Source organism: Dendrobates tinctorius, unplaced genomic scaffold, assembly GCF_039654945.1.
Source record: "Dendrobates tinctorius isolate UK_male_01 unplaced genomic scaffold, ASM3965494v1 ptg000063l, whole genome shotgun sequence".
NCBI lineage: Eukaryota > Metazoa > Chordata > Amphibia > Anura > Dendrobatidae > Dendrobates > Dendrobates tinctorius.
Window position 1 is genome coordinate 437659 of NW_027361731.1, and position 18300 is coordinate 455958.

At 47.0% G+C, this 18300-nt stretch overlaps 1 protein-coding gene across 1 annotated transcript in view; it reads left to right on the plus strand.

Moving 5' to 3' along the window:
- Positions 1-14924, plus strand: part of LOC141094185 (uncharacterized) — a 95778-nt gene extending 80854 nt beyond the window's left edge. The window contains 2 exon segments of the mRNA XM_073579943.1: positions 2362-2372; positions 13737-14924. Coding sequence (XP_073436044.1) covers positions 2362-2372; positions 13737-14702 — 977 coding nt within the window. The 3' untranslated portion in view covers positions 14703-14924.
- Positions 14925-18300: the final 3376 nt, after the last annotated feature.

The following is an 18300-nucleotide window of genomic DNA, read 5'->3' on the forward strand; positions in this document are numbered from 1 at the left end:
GCTCTGCGGGTGGAGGTCGGTGCCGGAGGCTCCATTATTCTCTATGTGGAGTGTGGCTCTGCGGGTGGAGGTCGGTGCCGGAGGCTCCATTATTCCCTATGTGGAGTTTGGCTCTGTGGGTGGAGGTCGGTGCTGGAGGCTCCATTATTCTCTGTGTGGAGTGCGGCTCTGCGGGTGGAGATCGGTGCTGGAGGCTCCATTATTCTCTCTGTGGAGTGCGGTTCTGCGGGTGGAGGTAGGTGCTGGAGGCTCCATTATTCTCTATGTGGAGTGCGGCTCTGCTGGTGGAGGTCGGTGCCGGAGGCTCCATTATTCTCTATGTGGAGTGCGGCTCTGCGGGTGGAGGTCGGTGCCGGAGGCTCCATTATTCTCTATGTGGAGTGCGGCTCTGCGGGTGGAGGTCGGTGCTGGAGGCTCCATTATTCTCTATGTGGAGTGCGGCTCTGCGGGTGGAGGTCAGTGCTGGAGGCTCCATTATTCTCTATGTGGAGTGCGGCTCTGCGGGTGGAGGTCGGTGCCGGAGGCTCCATTATTCTCTATGTGGAGTGCAGCTCTGCGGGTGGAGGTCGGTGCCGGAGGCTCCATTATTCTCTATGTGGAGTGCGGCTCTGCGGGTGGAGGTCGGTGCCGGAGGCTCCATTATTCTCTATGTGGAGTGCGGCTCTGCGGGTGGAGGTCGGTGCCGGAGGCTCCATTATTCTCTATGTGGAGTGCGGCTCTGCGGGTGGAGGTCGGTGTCGGATGCCCCTTTATGGAGGTGACAGAAAGTCTGTTTAGACTCTTTAGCTTCATAGTATCAGCTCTAATCCAATGGTGAGAGAGCGATTTACCCTGAGGAGTCACAAATTGTGGGGTTGTTATAAAATGTTATATTTGGGGGTTTTGTGTTGTCTCCTTATAAGAATCACAATGATGGATACAAACAACCCAACTATGAAAGGCGGGAACCAAGTATACATGTATTACTCTCATAGTACGGGGCCCCATACTCAGTGTAATGTTCCCACAGTGCTGTGTTATTTTGGTGTTTTTCATGTAATATACTGAAGCCTACAGGAAAATGCTTAAAAAACCCCGTACATAGAGATATTATCATCAAATATCTCTATCTTGTTCTTACAAACAATCTTTTATAAAAGCCTCAAACTTCTGTGTGTGAATCAGAGCTGAGATCTAACGTGATAGAAGATTACAGTGCGGGGAAGACGGGAAACCTTCATATAGACGGCCGGTGGGGATGGAGTCAGTGACGGACTCTGGCCATATATGTTTCTAGAGCCGTAGTAGAAGATGAAGATGTCATCCTCATCATGAAGTAGTTATTTCTCCTGTCACGTGTAATGAATATCTCCTGCAGTATTGCTAATGCCGATTCCAGTGTCGGTAAATGAGACGAGAATTAGCGTTATGGAAGATGAGTCTATGAGAAACGTATTCAGCTGCCGACTCCGAGGGAGAAACTGCTTGTTGTCTGTGGCCTAAATATATAGGTTTTATTAGTAGATGTAAAGAAGAAAACTAAATACTGTAAAATAATAAATCTCCTCATATGTTTCCCGTATTATCTCCAGTAATTGTATTATTACACAGGATTTTTATGATGTTACATCGGCTCATCTTCTCATTCAGGTCTCTACAATATCGGATCCTCTCAGTGAAGATCTTCTATATAAGAGAATTTTCCTGATTTACCCATCAAAGATGGATATGGACAGAGACAAGATGGCGGAGAGGATATTACACCTCACCCTAGAGATCCTCTTCCGGCTTACAGGAGAGGTGAGAGATTCTGATGACGTCACATTACATCATTCTTATCTATGGGAATAACAGATGGACAGAACTGGAGAGGTGAGGACTCTGGAAATGTCTGTAGTGAGATTTATTACTGTGTCTCTCCATCACCAGGATTACACAGTAGTGAAGAAGACCTCTAGTGAGCGCTGTCAGGACCCTGTGTCTGAGGGATGGAGAAGACTCCAGAGAGCAATCACGTGGCCTCCACCTCACCCTCTGATACATGAGGACATCAATGACAAGAAGATCCTAGAACTCGCCAACAAGATGATTGAGCTGCTGACTGGAGAGGTGACACTGCTGGGAATGCTGGGACATTACACAGTAACGCTATGAAGGGATTGGGGGGATGACGGTATCATTGTATGTGTCAGGTTCCTATAAGGTGTCAGGATGTCGCTGTCTATTTCTCCATGGAGGAGTGGGAGTATTTAGAAGGACATTCAGATCTGTGCAAGGAATTCATGATGGAGGTTCCCCAGCCCCTCACATCACCAGGTAATACAGGACTAAATACACTCAGCTTATGGCCTATAATTATCTGTATGTAAAGAATGAATTCAGTCCCTGTATGTGTTTCCTCCAGATCTATCCAGTAAGTGGACAACACCAGAGAGATGTCCCCGTCCTCTTCTTCCAGAGGAGTGTAAACAAGAAGATCCCAATGTTCCTCAGGATCATCAGGTAGATGGAGAGAAGGTGTGATGAGATCTCCCCTGTGATGTGTAGACGGCTGTGAAGGTCTTGTGCTCAGTCTTGTTTTACCCACCAGTATTGTATGTTTTATACTTGTGTAATGAGAGCGGTGGAGATGGCAGGATTAGAGCTGATCATAGATGTGACTTCTCCATCTGTCTGTGACTTTTACACTATTTGTTTCAGGGTGAAGATCTAACCCATATTAATACTACAGAGACATATGTGAGGAGTGATGAGCCGTGTAAAGAGGAGATTACTACTTATAACCGGTCAGGTGAGTAGTAACCACAAAATATAGAGAGGTCACAGATTTTTCTCAGCCACCAGCTGTGGCGGCTTTTTCGATGGTGTAGTCCGATGTTAGCACCGTGCCGGGTTCCCCGCATGTCAGCTCACTCACCCGCGCTGCAGTTGGTTCCTCTCTTCCTCATGCTCCCAGGAGCACTTCCATCCGGGTCTCTGGCCATGTTCTAAGGGCACGTGCGCTCCCGCCCTCTTAAAGGACCAGCGTGTGCACTTGCTTTTTCCTCCCCAGCCAATGGTTTTGAGGCATTATGTGTATATTGCTTCCTCTCCACTGGGGAGGTGCCTGAGCAACCTTCCTGTTTCAGTCTGTTGTGTACGGTCGCATACCAGTACAAATCCTGCCTGCTGCACTCTGAAGCAAATCCTGCCTGCTTCACTTTGAAGCTAATCCCGCTTGCTGCACTGTGAATCTAATCCCGCTTGCTGCACTCTGAAGCAAATCCTGTTTGCTGCAGTCTGAATCAAAACTTGCCTACTGCACTCTGGCACAAACTCTTTCAGCTGCACTCTGATCCAAGCTCTGCCTGCTGCTCCATCCAGTCATCCCTTCGGGTCCAGTTGCTGCGCGACTGTTAGTCTGCCCTGGAGTAGCACTTGGCATTCATCGGGAGCCAAAAACAACCGCACTATCAGATGCTCTAGTGAATAGTCAGGTGATCGCTTAGTCATGTCCCTCCAGGCCATAGATCCCGCTGGACCCCGGACCGTGACCGTACGGACCATGTACCATGAGCTTTGCTGACAGAAGAACGCACAGGAAGAGCTGTCCACACAGTTGCAGGCCTTAAACATCACTCCAGAGTTCCAGCACCTCGAAACGGCCATGTCCCCTCCAGAGACTTCCCAGACCATTTGCTTAGTTCAAGATCTTGGCCTCTGACTCGCAGCCCCACCACGTTTTGACAGCAATCCAAAGCTCTGCCATGGGTTTATCAACCAGGACCGGCTACATTTTGAACTTCTTCCGCAGCATTTTCCTGCTGGATCGAGCAAAGGTGGCGTTTCCAGTGTTGCACCTAGGAGGTGAGGCTCTGGCATGGGTGAACCCATTGTGGAAGAGCGAGGATCCGTTCATCTCCAATTTGCCTGCATTCTTGGAAGTTTTTCGCAAAGTGTTCGATGAACCCGGGTGAACCACCTCTGCAGCTTCTGTTTTGCTCCGTTTACGTCAAACTGCTTCTCTAAAATAGCGCATTATACCCTGTTGTCTGCTCTCCCATCCGCTCCTGAATTGGCTGATAAGCTTCATCAAGCATATTTTCCGCCTGCATGGATTTTCTTGCCACATCGTATCTGATTGATGTTTGCAGTTTACTTCCAGATTCTGGTGAGCGCTCTGTAAACATCTGGATATCGTCTTGGATTCTCCTCGGCCCATCACCTTCAGTCCAATGGACATGTGGAGCGTGTCAACCGGGTCTTGGGCAACTACCTACGACACTTCATCAATGCTCATCATAATGATTGGGTGAAATTACTTCCCTGGAATGAGTTCTCGTATAATAATCACGTTGATGAAGCCTTGGGAGAGTTGCCATTCTACATTGTGTTCGGGCGGCAACCTGAGGTTCCCCTTACAGTGACGGTTCCTTCTGATATGTCGCTGCGGCAGATGTCCTTTCCAATGATTTTGAAGTTGTGGGAGGACACCAGAGTCACATTGGAAGCATCCTCGGTTTGTGTTAAGAGACATGCGGACAGTAGCCGCCTGGATCCTCCATGCTTCTGTCATGAAGACAAGGTATGGCTTTTGTCCAGGTACGTCTGGCTGAAGAGTCCCCTCTTATCGGGCCTTTTCGAGGTGTTGAAGCAAATCGACGAGGTCTCCTGTAAATTGAAGCTACTTCCTTCTCTGTGGATTCCAAATTGCTTTCGTGTATCCCTACTGAAGACAGTCATTCTGAGTCCCTTCTTCAAGGATCCCAGTATCACGCCCATGCCAACAGCCTTGGATAATGTTTTTGAAGTGGAGAACATCTTGGCCATGAAGAGGGTGAGAGGCAAGACCTTCTTCCTCGTTGATTGGAAGGGATTTGGTCCTGAAGAAAGGTCCTGGGAGCCCAAGGAAAATATTCATGCTCCGATTCTTCTCCGGAACTTCCTTGGTGGTTTGAAGAGGTTGGGGTGTAAAGGGGAGGAATACTGTTAGCACCACGCTGGGTTCCCGGCGTGTCAGCTCACTCATCTGCACTACAGTTGGTTCCTCTCTTTCTCATGCTCCGCTTGCTCCCAGCAGCACTTCCAGCTGGGTTTCTGGCCATGTTCTAACGGCACGCGCTTGTTCCCGCCCTCTTAAAGGGCCAGCACGTGCACTTGCTATTTCTCTTGTCACCTTCCACGACAGCCACATCGGAGGTTGTCTTCCCCACCCTAATAGGGGACAGGAACACAGAGGTTAAATACCCCTCCCCTTCCTGCAACCACCAGTGTTTTCCTGTCCCCTATGGGCATGAGGAGGTCGACGATGGTGCTGCCGTGGCCGGCAATCGGAAGCACCCTACGTATTTCACCTGTACATGCTGGGCAGCTGAGGTCTGTTGCCCTGCTCTCCTCCGGTGGCTGCTCCCGTCTCCTCCTGCTCGGTGGACTCGGGACCCTCCCGCCTCTCCTGCGCCTCCTCAGGAGGTAAAGCGGGGCTGTGACGTGCGTGCCGGTGGGCCAAAGGGGGGAGGAGGAGCACAGATGACTCTGGACCAACGATTTTTAAAGATCCGGGTGAGGCATCCCAGGTAAGACAACGTGTCTGACGCTGACTGCAGATGGACATGGACGGTGACAAATCCTCTCTCTCTGCTACTGCGGATCCCAGTGTACCCCCCCTCCTACTGTAAGTAGCAGGTGTCTGCCCCGGCTATCCTACCTTTATTCCCTCCAGTGGCTTAGCTTACCTTCTCTCTTATAGAAAGAAAAGGTCTCTGACCCTAAGAGGACCAGCCGCAAATGTAAAATGTGTGCTGCTAGACTCCTCTCTTCGTCTGGCAAAAAGCTCTGCCAATCCTGTACGGAGGAGGTCCTATGTTCTGAACAGTCCTTTCTTCTGGATAGCATTAAATCCCTCATAAAATAGGCCTCCATGGCTACTTTCTCCCAGATCCCGGTGCCACAACCACCTCCCTCTAAGAAGAGGAAGAAAACTCCGATAGAATCTAACCCAGACTCGAGCGACATTCAGTCCTCGGGTTCGGAGGATGCTTGGGAGAATGAGGGTTCTACTTCCACTTCCACTCCTAAATCAGGGAACAAACAATATTACTTTAGTTCCGAGGATATGAGAGAACTAATCAGTATGGTTAGGGGCACCATGGGGGTGGAGGAGGAAGAAGTTAAATACACGGTACAGGATGAGATGTTTGGGGGTCTGAAGCCCCAAGATTAAAAGGGGGTTTCCTGTACATGAGAACATACAGAATCTGATCCTCCATGAATGGGGCCTCCCTGAAAAAGGCCTCAGCGTGCCCTCTGAGCTGAAAAACCATTTCTCCCTGGATGGTGATAATTCCTTATGGGAGACCTCGAATGTAGACGTGCAGGTGTCCTGGGTATCTAAGAAAACAGCCCTTCCCTTTGAGGACTCTTCCCAGCTCAAAGATTTTATGGATCAAAAAATTGAGAGCTTATTAAGGAAGTCCTGGGACACCTCTACAAATCGACTCAAAGCTAATATAGCTTCCACATGTGTGGCCAGGTCCCTGTTTCTATGGTTATGCACACTTAAGGATCATCTGACTCAGGGAACCTCAAGGGAAGAGATACTCGACTCCCTACCCCTACTGCAGAAAGCGACGGGATTCTTGGCTGATGCTTCAGCCGAGTCAGTCCGGGTAGCCGCAAAAGCAGCCGTCCTTTCTAACTCTTCGAGAAGAGCGCTCTGGTTAAAATCCTGGGGGGGGCGACTTTACCTCCAAAGCCAAATTGTGTGCCATCCCCTACCAAGGGCGCTATGTGTTCGGGCCTGTCTTTGATGACATCCTGGACAAGGCCTCGGACAAAAAGAAATCTCTTCCGGAACATAAGAATCCTAGGAGATGGTTTTTTCGTCCCTCCCGTGACCAACCCTCTCAGAGTACAGGGGGAAAGGCAAAACAGGGAGATGGAGTTATCCCAAAGGAGGCAAGGGCAAGAACATCCTTGTCCCTAACCAGCAACAGACCCCAGATAAGCAATGACGGTGCCCCGGTCAGGGGTCGACTCTTGCTCTTTTTCACCCAGTGGCAATCCATCTCCACAAATCAGTGGGTCATCCGTACCATACGAGATGGACTAAAAATAGAGTTCGAGAGTCCTTCCCCACAATGCTTAAGGGTGACCTCCCTACAGTCTCCGCATCTCCAGGACTCCTTACTAAGAGGCCTACAAGATCTACTCAGGTCAAAAGCGATCTCGCGGGTGCCAAAACTGGAAAAAGGACACGGCCATTACTCGTGTCTCTTCCTGGTGATGAAACCATTAGGGAAAAACCGAATCATCATAAACCTGAAGCCATTAAACGAATCGATTCGGTACAGGCGATTTAAAATGGAGTCTATCAGGTCGGCAATCCCGCTCATCGGACAGTACTGGGTAATAGCAACAGTGGATCTGAGGGATGCATACTACCATGTGCCAATCCATCCGGAGCACAGGAAATTCTTCAGATTCGCAGTCTCTCAGGGTCAGCAAATCAACCATTTTCAGTTCAACGTCCTACCTTTCGGCATCTCATCGGCACCACGGGTCTTTACCAAGATCATGGCGGAAGCAGTGATTTTCATCTGGTGCCAGGGGATATGCATTATCCCATATCTGGACAACTTCCTCGTCACTGCACCATCTATCTCACATCTAAAGATGGACGTAGAAAAGACCCTGGAGATATCAAGATCCCAGGGTTGGATACCGAACCTGGAGAAATCAGAGATTCTTCCCTCCACAAGGAGAAAATTTCTGTGAGTCTTCTTGGACTCAAGGAAAAGGACATCCTTCCTACAGAAAGATCGTCAGGTTGACCTTGTCCACAAGATGATCAGGAACCAGCGGGCACCAACCCTCAGAGTCAATGTCTGCTCTAGGATCTCTGACCGCATGAACCCGGCCGGTTTCTTGGGCTCAGGCCCACACTCAAATCCTACTAAGCCACGTGCTTCTACATTCCAGGCGGCGACAAATTCCATTGTCCTGAAGGATTTCCCTCCCCGGTCATGTAAAATCGGCCCTGAGGTGGTGGTTGAACTACCGAAATCTTCAGAAGGGAGTCAGCTGGGATCAGCTTCCCCTGAAAACACTCCGCTCAGATGCCAGTCAACGTGGCTGGGGCACAGTAGTAGAGAGATCCTATTTTCAGGGGCGATGGCCACCGAGCATCAGCACCAGTTCCTCTAACCTGAGGGAACTGAAGGCGGTAGAAGAAGCTCTAAAAGCGTCATCATCACTAATCCAAAATCATCACGTCCGCATCTACTCGGACAATATTACCACAGTGGCTTATCTACGGTACCAAGGGGGTGCGAAGTACGCTGGCCTGAAGGCAATAGCAGCAAGGATCTTCTCCTGGGCAGAGGAAAACTTACTTTCTATCACAGCAGTGCATCTGAAAGGATCAGAAAACACCCAGGCGGATTTCCTCAGCCGGAAAGACGTCCATCAAGGGGAGTGGTGCCTGGACCAAGCAGTCTTCTCGTCCCTAGCCTCAAGATGAGGGACTCTGGAGGTTGACCTATTCACCAACAGGCAAAATGCGAAGACAGGAGTATTCTTTTCCCTCAACCACATGGATGGAGTGTACGGAATAGATGCCTTCGCCCAACGGTGCAATTTCAACCTCGCATATGCCTTCCCACCCATACCGATGCTAGCAAAAACATTACAGAAAATCTGGACAGACCGAGTCCCCACAGTACTAATCGCTCTGCTGTGGCCCAGAAGAAGTTGGTACAGTGCCCTACTCAACATGGCCCAGGAAGGTCCCTGGCTTCTACCCCAAAAGATCGACCTCCTTCACCAAGGTCCTCTGCTACACCCGGACCTATGCAAATTGAACCTGGCAGCATGGTTACTGAGGCCAAAATCCTAAGAGCCAAAAGACTCTCGGATAAGGTAATCCAAACCCTTCAAAAAAGCCGAAAACCAATGCCATCTATGCCAAGGTCTGGAAAAAGTTTTTCGTCCTGGTGCTTTCCAGGCACCTCTGATCCCTTCCACCCCAACGTAGCACATATCCTAGACTTTTTACAAAAAGGTCTAGAACTGGGCCTTATCCCCAGCACACTGAAGGTGCAAATATCAGCTCTTAGCGCCTTTTTTGATCTTGACCTGGCCAGGCACCGCTGGATGAAACGTTTTATGGCTTCGGCAGTCAGGATTCGTCCTAGATTCCGTAGTCAGGTGCCTCCTTGGGATCCCAACATTGTGCTCAACAGCCTAACCCAAGATCCATTTGAGCCTTTAGATTCCATGACCATAAAGAACTTAACCCTTAAAACCGTCTTCTTAGTCACAATTACTATGGCTAGACGTATAGGGGATTTGCAGGCCCTGTCACAATCACTGCAGATAGTATCATCTTGAGATTAGATCACACCTTTCTACCCAAAGTGGTCTCAAACTTCCATAGAGATCAGGATATTGTACTACCCTCATTCTGCCCAAGTCCTTCCAACCCTAAGGAAGAGACTTTCCACACTCTCGACGTTCGCAGAGTGATCCTGTCTTACCTACAGCAGACTGAAGTCTGGTGGATTGACCAGAATTTATTCATCCTGTTCTCAGGACAAAATAAGGGCAAGAAGGCGACAAAGAACACGATCGTGAATTGTATCAGACAATGTATCTGCCTGGCCTACTCATCACAGAAATTGGATCCACCGGCTTCACTGAAGGCGCATTCTACCCGTGCGATAGTAACATCATGGGCAGAGAGGGGGAATGCTTCGTCAGAGTAGATATGAAGAGCTGCCACCTGGTCGTCCATCCACACGTTCACCAGCCATTACAGACTAAATTTCAATAGGGATTTAACTTTTGGCAGACGAGTTCTGCAGGCTGTGATCCCTCCCTAGAGAAATTAGCTGTTGGTATTACTCCGATGTGGCTGTCGTGGAAGGTGACTAGAGAAAATAGAATTAGACTTACCGGTAATTCGGTTTCTAGGAACCTTCCACGACAGCACTAATTTCCCTCCCTATCTGATGCTTTTATCGGATGATTCCTGCACTTTGGTGGTAACTATTCATACTAGTGTGTCCAGGAAAACACTGGTTGCAGGAAGGGAAGGGGTATTTAACCTCTTTATGTTCCTGTTCCCTATTAGGATGGGGAAGACAACCTCTGATGTGGCTGTCGTGGAAGGTTCCTAGAAACTGAATTACCTGTAAGTCTAAGTCTATTTTCCTCCCCAGCCAATGGTTTTGAGGCATTATGAATATATTGCTTCCTTTTCACTGGGTAGGTGCCTGAGCAACCTTCCTGTTTCAGTCTATGATGTGTAAAGTCGTATACCAGTGCAAATCCTGCCTGCTGCACTCTGAAGCAAAACTTGCCTGCTGAACTCTGACACAAACTCTGTCTATTGCACTCTGATACAAGCTCTGCCTGCTGCTCCATCCAGTCTGTTCTTCGGGTCCAGCTGGTGCGCGACCGTTGGTCTGCCCTGGAGTGGCACCTGGTGTTCATCGGGAGCCAAGTCTAATCTCACCATCAGCTGCTCTAGTGAATAGTCAGGTGATCGCTTAGTCATGTCCCTCCAGGCTCTCTGCAGTTCGTGGCACAGTGGTTCCACAAACCTCAACCGTGACAGTTTGCTCAGGCCATGGATCCCGCTGGACCCTGCCCGTACGGACCATGTACCAGGAGCTTTTCCGACAGAAGAATGCACAGGAAGAGCTGTCCACACAGTTGCAGTCCTTAGCCACTAAGTTGGAGGCCTTAAACATCCCTCCAGAGTTCCAGCATCTTGAAACAGCCGTGTCTCCTCTAGAGACATCCCAGACCATTCGCTTAGTTCAAGATCTTGGCCTCTGACTCGCAGCCCCACTACGTTTTGACGGCAATCCGAAGCTCTGCCGTGGGTTCATCAACCAGGTCCGGCTACATTTTGAATTTCTTCCGCACCACTTCCTGTTGGATCGAGCAAAGGTGGCATTTTTTATCGTCGCACTTTGGAAGTGAGGCTCTGGCATGGTTGAACCCATTGTGGAAGAGTGAGCATCTGATCATCTCCAATTTGCCTTCGTTCTCGGAAGCTTTTCGCAAAGTGTGCGATCAACCCGGGTGAACCACCTCTGCAGCTTCCGCTTCCTCACCATCAGAGGCTCTAGTGAAAAGTCAGGTGATCGCTTAGTCACGCCCCTCCAGGCCTCCGTGGTTCGTGGCACAGTGGTTCCATTGCGTATGTAGAATGTGCTGACAATTTAGAAAATCACTTGAAGAAAAATATTAAGATGCATATTGTAATGATGCTGTTGGCTTCCTAGAATCCTGATATCTTACTGGTTGAATCTACCTCTCTCCCTTCTGTGCTGCTGAATGTGCTCATATGGTCCCTACAAGATCAAGTCCAGTCTTTATGGCCAAACTTCACTTTTATGATCGGTAACATTAAATGTTCAGTGAGGTCCAAGTGTGAATTTCTGTACAATAAGAGTTTCCCTCGATCCTGACTTTTCAATTTAAAATTGACTAACTTCAAACAGGGTCGCGAGAAACTACAGTACATAAAACCATTACACCTGTGCCATGATATATCTCTAAGCTGTGTGTGGCTGATGGCTGTAATATACATTTATTCACACCTGCAGGAGATGTGTTGGAATGACTTGGGCCCTGATTTCATGGATTCAATCCACGTCATAAATTCCATTAGGTTTTCAATACTAAGGAATTCAGATTACTGCACAATCTCTCCTGAAATGGGGGGGCACTAATAGGTTCTGTACTCTTCTAGTCAGGACTCCTAGTAACTCCAATAGTCTACCATAAATTATTGCAAGTCCTGTTTAGTATTGGATCTTGCACCTCATACATACGTGGTTGTTGAGGGTGTAACATGTCTTTTTTTCTATGTCTATTAGTGTACAGTTTTTCATATTGTATGAGTTGTGCTGGAATTGGCCTGCCTCACTTATGTGAGCCTGTAACTTCGTGGTAGTCTTTAAAAAAAAAAAAGGTTGCCTTTGCCTCTTCCAAATGCCCGAGATCTTAATTTTAAGACACCGCATCTCTGCAATATTATAAAAAGTCCTCCTTGAATGTCTAATACTTTTTAAAGAAACTCATTTAATGGAAAATATTGCCCGAGCTCTAAATTTATTTGCTGTTCTGTGGTGTGACATGGTAAGAAGAATGGTCAGAATGCCGGGTCACAAGCAGGAGAGCAGAGAAAATACAAAATCAGAAGATGCTAGTGTAGTCAGTAAACGGGCCGGGGTCACAACAGGAAACCAATACAAAAGTCGGAAGCTGAGCACAGAGGACTGAACCTGAGTAGAACAAGGCTGTATCTGGCAGCTTCCGACAATATGCTTCAAGTTTTAGTAGGGCGTGGTGCTTTCCAATTGGCTGAAGCAGGAAGCCGATTACCTCAGTTGGACACCACACAATCCCATACTGCTAGACTGGATGGTACTACAGGTCCCAGGCAACCTAATATTTTTGGAAGGACAGAACCTGTGTCATCCAGAGTTTCTGGTTGCTATGTCTCCTCCATCACCAGCGCCACCTGCAGAATGAATAAGGTGGCGCCAGATGGCAGAAATAGACGTTGCAGGAGCAGATACCAGAAAAAATGTGACACACCATTTTCAGAAGTCTTAATATGACAAAATAGAAAACCAGAGCAGTAGAAACCCCAATAAAGTGGCTCTATTTTGGAAATTATAACCCTCAGGGAATTAATCTATAGAAGTAGTGACTATTTTGAGTTCACAGCCACTTTCTGGAAACTAACACTGAATGGATGTTGGAGAGTGAAAATTGCACATTTGCCATTTTATTACTCAACACAGAGTGTTCAGATTGTGCTTCAGGCGACACACACCATAAATTAAGTGGGTTCTTCTCAATATAGTAATGCCAAATAGATGGATGTTGAATGTGGTTTGGGCGCACTGAAAGGCTCACAAGTGAGGGAAAGATTTGACTTTGGGAGAGCAGATATTGCTGGATTGGTTTATGGAAGTCAAGTTGCTTTTTAAGAGCCATTGAGCCACTAATAATGCGGAAACCTCTGTTTTTCCTCTGGCACATGATGTACCTGAGTGAGGCTTGTTCTTTGTGAGATGAGTAGAAGTTTTTATTTTCACCTACATTTGGGAGGCAGAATGAACAAACAGTCGAACACCACGCTCTACTGGTTCATCCTATGAGGTTTTCTATCAGACTGTGAAATGTCATTGTCTTGGTTTATAATTAAACTTTTTCAACATAGTTTAAGTAGAAATGTTAAAAAGTATAAATTTCAAGGATTGTATTAAAAAATAATGCTTTTATTCTTGGCAGATGACTGTACCAAGAGATCAGAAGGACAGCTGACATCTTCAGTTTTTAAACCAGATGATCTTGAGAGTACACAGGATACAATTGAAGTGAATGCCATAACTCCAGATATACCATCATCCATTTGCAGCAAAGATCTACCATCTGATCCTTTGAAACAGGTCCTGCCTTCGGATTCATTACCGACCCCTGAGGAAAATCAAAGTCACAAAAAAAGCATTAAAACTTATAAAGCAAAGAAGCCATTTTCACGTTCAGAATATGTAAATCATTTTCCCCTCGAAAAGTCTTTTCTTAAATATCAAAAAAATCACACAGCGGAGAATAGTCTTTCTTGTTCCAAGTGTGGGAAATGTTTTAACCATTTATCACAACTTGTTACACACCAGAGAATTCACACAGGTGTGAAATCATTTTCATGTTCAGAATGTGGAAAAAATTTTGACCAGAAATGGGCTTTGGTTAAGCACCATAGAACTCATACAGGGGAGAAGCCTTTTTCATGTTCAGAATGTGGAAAATGTTTTACAGAGAAATCAAATCTGATCAAACATCAGCAAACTCATATGAGAGAGAAGACATTTTCATGTTCAGAATGTGGAAAATGTTTTAACTACAAATCAAATCTGATCACTCATCAGAGAACTCACACAGGGGAGAAGCCATTTTCATGTTCAGAATGTGGAAAAGGTTATAACCACAAATCAAATCTTATCACTCATCAGAAAACTCACACAGGGGAGAAGCCATTTTCATGTTCACAATGTAGAAAATGTTTTATCCTCAAATCAAGTCTTACCACACATCAGAAAACTCACACAGGGGAGAAGCCATTTTCCTGTTCAGAATGTGGGAAATGTTTTAAACATAAGGCAGGTCTTGATGGCCACCATAGAACCCACACAGGGGAGAAGCCTTTTTCCTGTTCAGAATGTGGAAAATGTTTTAAACATAAGGCAGGTCTTGATGGCCACCATAGAACCCACACAGGGGAGAAGCCTTTTTCATGTTCAGAATGTGGAAAATGTTTTAACCAGAAATCACATTTTGTTAACCACTGGAGAACTCACATAGGGGAGAAGCCTTTTTCCTGTTCAGATTGTGGAAAATGTTTTAACCAGAAATCAAGTCTTATCACACACCTGAGAACTCATACAGGGGAGAAGCCATTTTCATGTTCAGAATGTGGAAAATGTTTTAACCAGAAAACAAATCTTATCACACATCAGAGAATTCACACAGGGGAGAAGCCATTTTCCTGTTCAGAATGTGGGAAAAGTTTTAAACGTAAAGAAGGTCTTGATCGCCACCATAGAACCCACACAGGGGAGAAGCCTTTTTCATGTTCAGAATGTGGAAAATGTTTTGAGAATAAAACATTTCTTCTTCGCCATCAGAGCAGTCACACGGGGGAGCTTTTTTCATGTGCTTAAAGGGAATCTGTCACCTAGTTTTTCGCATATAAGCTGCTGCCACCGCCATTATGGCTTATCTACAGCATTCTATAATGCAATAGATAAGCCCCTGATGTTACCAGAAAAATAAGAAAAACAAGTTAGATTATACTCACCCAGGGGTGAGCGGGGGCGGTCCGATTCCGATGGGTGTCGCAGGTCTGGGTCCGGCGCCTCCCATCTTCATGCAATGACGTTCGATTCCTTACATCTATCACAGCTCCTGGGCAGGCGTAATTCTCTGCCCTATTGAGGCCAGAGCAAAGTACTGCAGTAAGCAGGCGCCGGGAAAGGTCAGAGAGGCTCTGCGCACTGCAGTACTTTACTCTTCCCTCAGTAGGGCAAATCAGTACGCCTGCGCAAGAGCCGCGGCAGAAGCAAGGAAGAGAACATCATCGCATGAAGATGGCAGGCGCCTTGACCCGGACCTGGTACACCCATCGGCCTGGACCGCCCCCCCAAGTGAGTATAATGTAATTTGTTTTTCTTATCTTTCAGGTTACACATGGGGTTTATCTACCGGAAATGTTTTACATGGAAATTAACGCTTAATAAACTTCAGAGACGTCACACAGGGGAGTAGCCTTTTTCATCTTCAGAATGTTGTTTTAACCAAAAATTGTACCTTCTCATTTCTCATGTTTGATCTCTTTAAATAAAAACACTCATATTATCCTTCTTTGCCGGTGCTGATCCATTGGTGTCGCGATTCACGTTCCCACATTTCTGCCTCAGCTTGGAAAAAGTAGCACTCTTAACCCTTATAATGCAAGACAACTCAAGCCTGTAAGTCCTGCAATTTCTCCTTTCTCAATGTCGGTCTCACAAGAAAAGAGCTCCACAAATCTCCTTGTGTTCTCACTGAAGCCCACGTATTGAGCAATGTTTGAGTCACAGGGGAATTTACCTCCTCTCCTCCCAAGCTACAGGGGATTCTGATATGGGGAACGCCATAATTGATTTGTATATCATTGGGTCTATCCCTACTAAACAAGACATGGAGAAATATATAGAAAGGCTGAAGACCACATACAAAACTGAAATATGTTCCCTCACTTCTAGCCTGTCAAAGCTTTCTGACAAGATACAGAGATTAGAGGATGATGATGTACAAGTTTTGGACCTTCAAAACGCTCTCTGCTGCTAAACAAACTTACTTCGCATCTCTCATATCCTCCCTGTCTCACAACCCTAAACAACTCTTCAACACTTTCAATTCTCTACTCCGTCCCACAGCACCTCCTCCCCCTCCTCTCATTTCTGCTGAAGACTTTGCCTCCTTTAAGCAGAAGATCAAACAAAACTTTGGCCCGCAGCCCCCAATGCCCCTCTTAGCCGCTCAGCCCTGTTCTGCAAAAGCCAGCTTCTCCACCATGACAGAAGATCAGCTCTCCACCCTTTAGTCAAGATCACACCTCACCACTTGTATCCTCGACCCACTCCCGTCTCACCTCATCCCTAACTTGGCTACAGTCTTCATCCGATCTCTAATACACCTCTTCAACCTTTCACTTACAAATGGTTTCTTTCCCTCATCCTTCAAACATGCCTCAATCACACCCATCCTGAAAAAGCCCTCCCTTGATCCATCCTCTGTGTCTAACGCCCGATATCTCTTCTCCCTTACGCCTCAAAACTACTGGAACAGCATATATATCTTGAACTGTCCTCCCACCTCTCCTCCTGTTCCCTCTTTGACCGGTTACAATCGGGCTTCCGACCGCATCAGTCAACTGAAACTGCCCTAACTAAAGTCACTAACGACTTACTAACCGTTAAGAGCAAGCGATACTACTCTGTCCTCCTTCTCCTGGACCTGTCCTCTGCCTTCGACACCGTAGACCATTCCCTCCTGCTACAGACTCTCTCATCTCTTGGCATCACAGACTTGGCCCTATCCTGGATCTCATCATACCTAACAGACCAAACATTTAGTGTCCTCACCTGGCCCCCTGTCTGTTGGTGTTCCTCAAGGCTCTGTCCTAGGACCCCTACTATTCTCCATCTACACCTTTGGCTTGGGACAGCTCATAGAATCCTACGGTTTGCAGTATCACCTCTATGCCGATGACACGCAGGTCTACCTATCTGGACCCAACCTCACCTCCTTACTGACTGAAATCCCACAATGTCTGTCTGCTATCTCAGCCTTCTATGCTCGCTTTCTCAAACTGAAAATGGACAAAACAGAATTCATCATCTTTCCCCCATCTCACTCTACCCCTCCACCAGACCTATCAATCAATGTCAATGGCTGCTTTCTTTCCCCAGTCCCGCACGCTCGGTGCCTTGGGGTGATCCTCGACTATGCGCTCTCTTTCAAACCACATATCCAAGCCCTCTCCTCCTCCTGCCGCCTCAAACTCAAAAATATTTCCCGTATCCGCTCATTCCGCAACCACGAAACCACAAAAACACTAGTGCATGCTCTTATCATCTCCCCCCTCGACTACTGCAACCTCCTACTCTCTGGCCTCCCCTCTAGCACTCTGGCTCCACTCCAGTCCATCCTACACTCTGCTGCCTGACTAATCCACCTGTCTCCCCGCTATTCCCCAGCCTCCCCCCTATGCCAGGCCCTTCACTGGCTTCCTATTGCCCAGAGGCTCCAGTTCAAAACCCTAACCATGACATACAAAGCCATCCACAACCTGTCCCCTCCATACATCTGCGACATGGTCTCTAGGTACCTACCCGCACGCAACCTTCGATCATCTCAAGATCTCCTCTACTCCCCCCTTATCTCTTCTTTCCTCAACCGCATACAAGACTTCTCCCGTACTTCCCCCATACTCTGGAACTCTCTGCCGCAACACATCAGACTCACAATCAACGGAAACCTTCAAGAAGAACCTTAAGACTCACCTGTTCCGACAAGCCTACAGCCTGCAATGATCCTCGGTCTACTGAACCACCGCACGACCTGCTCTACCCTCTCCTACTGTATCCTCACCAATCCCTGTAGACTGTGTGCCCTCGCGGGCAGGGTCCCCTCTCCTTATGTACTTGTGTGTCCCTTGTCTTACACATGTTTATTATGCTTGTCTATATTTCCCCTTTTCACATGTAAAGCGCCATGGCATAAATTTCGCTATATAAATGCATAATAATAAATTCTGGATCTTCTCAGCCAGCAAATAAACAGTCAATTTAATATGGTTGATGACCTAGAAAATCACAATAACATCTGGATAAGGGGAATACCTGAAAGCATCAATACACAAGCGATTAAGCAAACACTGCTCACATTATTCAAAATATCCTTCGTGATCCTATTGATAAGGAGCTGGAGATCGATAGGACGCACCGTCACTAGACAATCATGGCTCAGATTCTGAGAGTCCAATAGACATTATCTGTCCCACATTTTTTCAATGTAATTGAGCCTATTATGAGGAAAACAAAAGAGTTGTGTCTTGTTGATTTCAATGTAAAACACATAAATTGCTCACAGATCCTTTCTGAATGACTCCTTCTAAAAGAAGGGTATTGAAACCACTACTTAATACCCTCCGGGAAAATGGCCTGATGTACTCCTGGGGCTACACATTCCAGCTGTATAATTTCTAAGATCCAA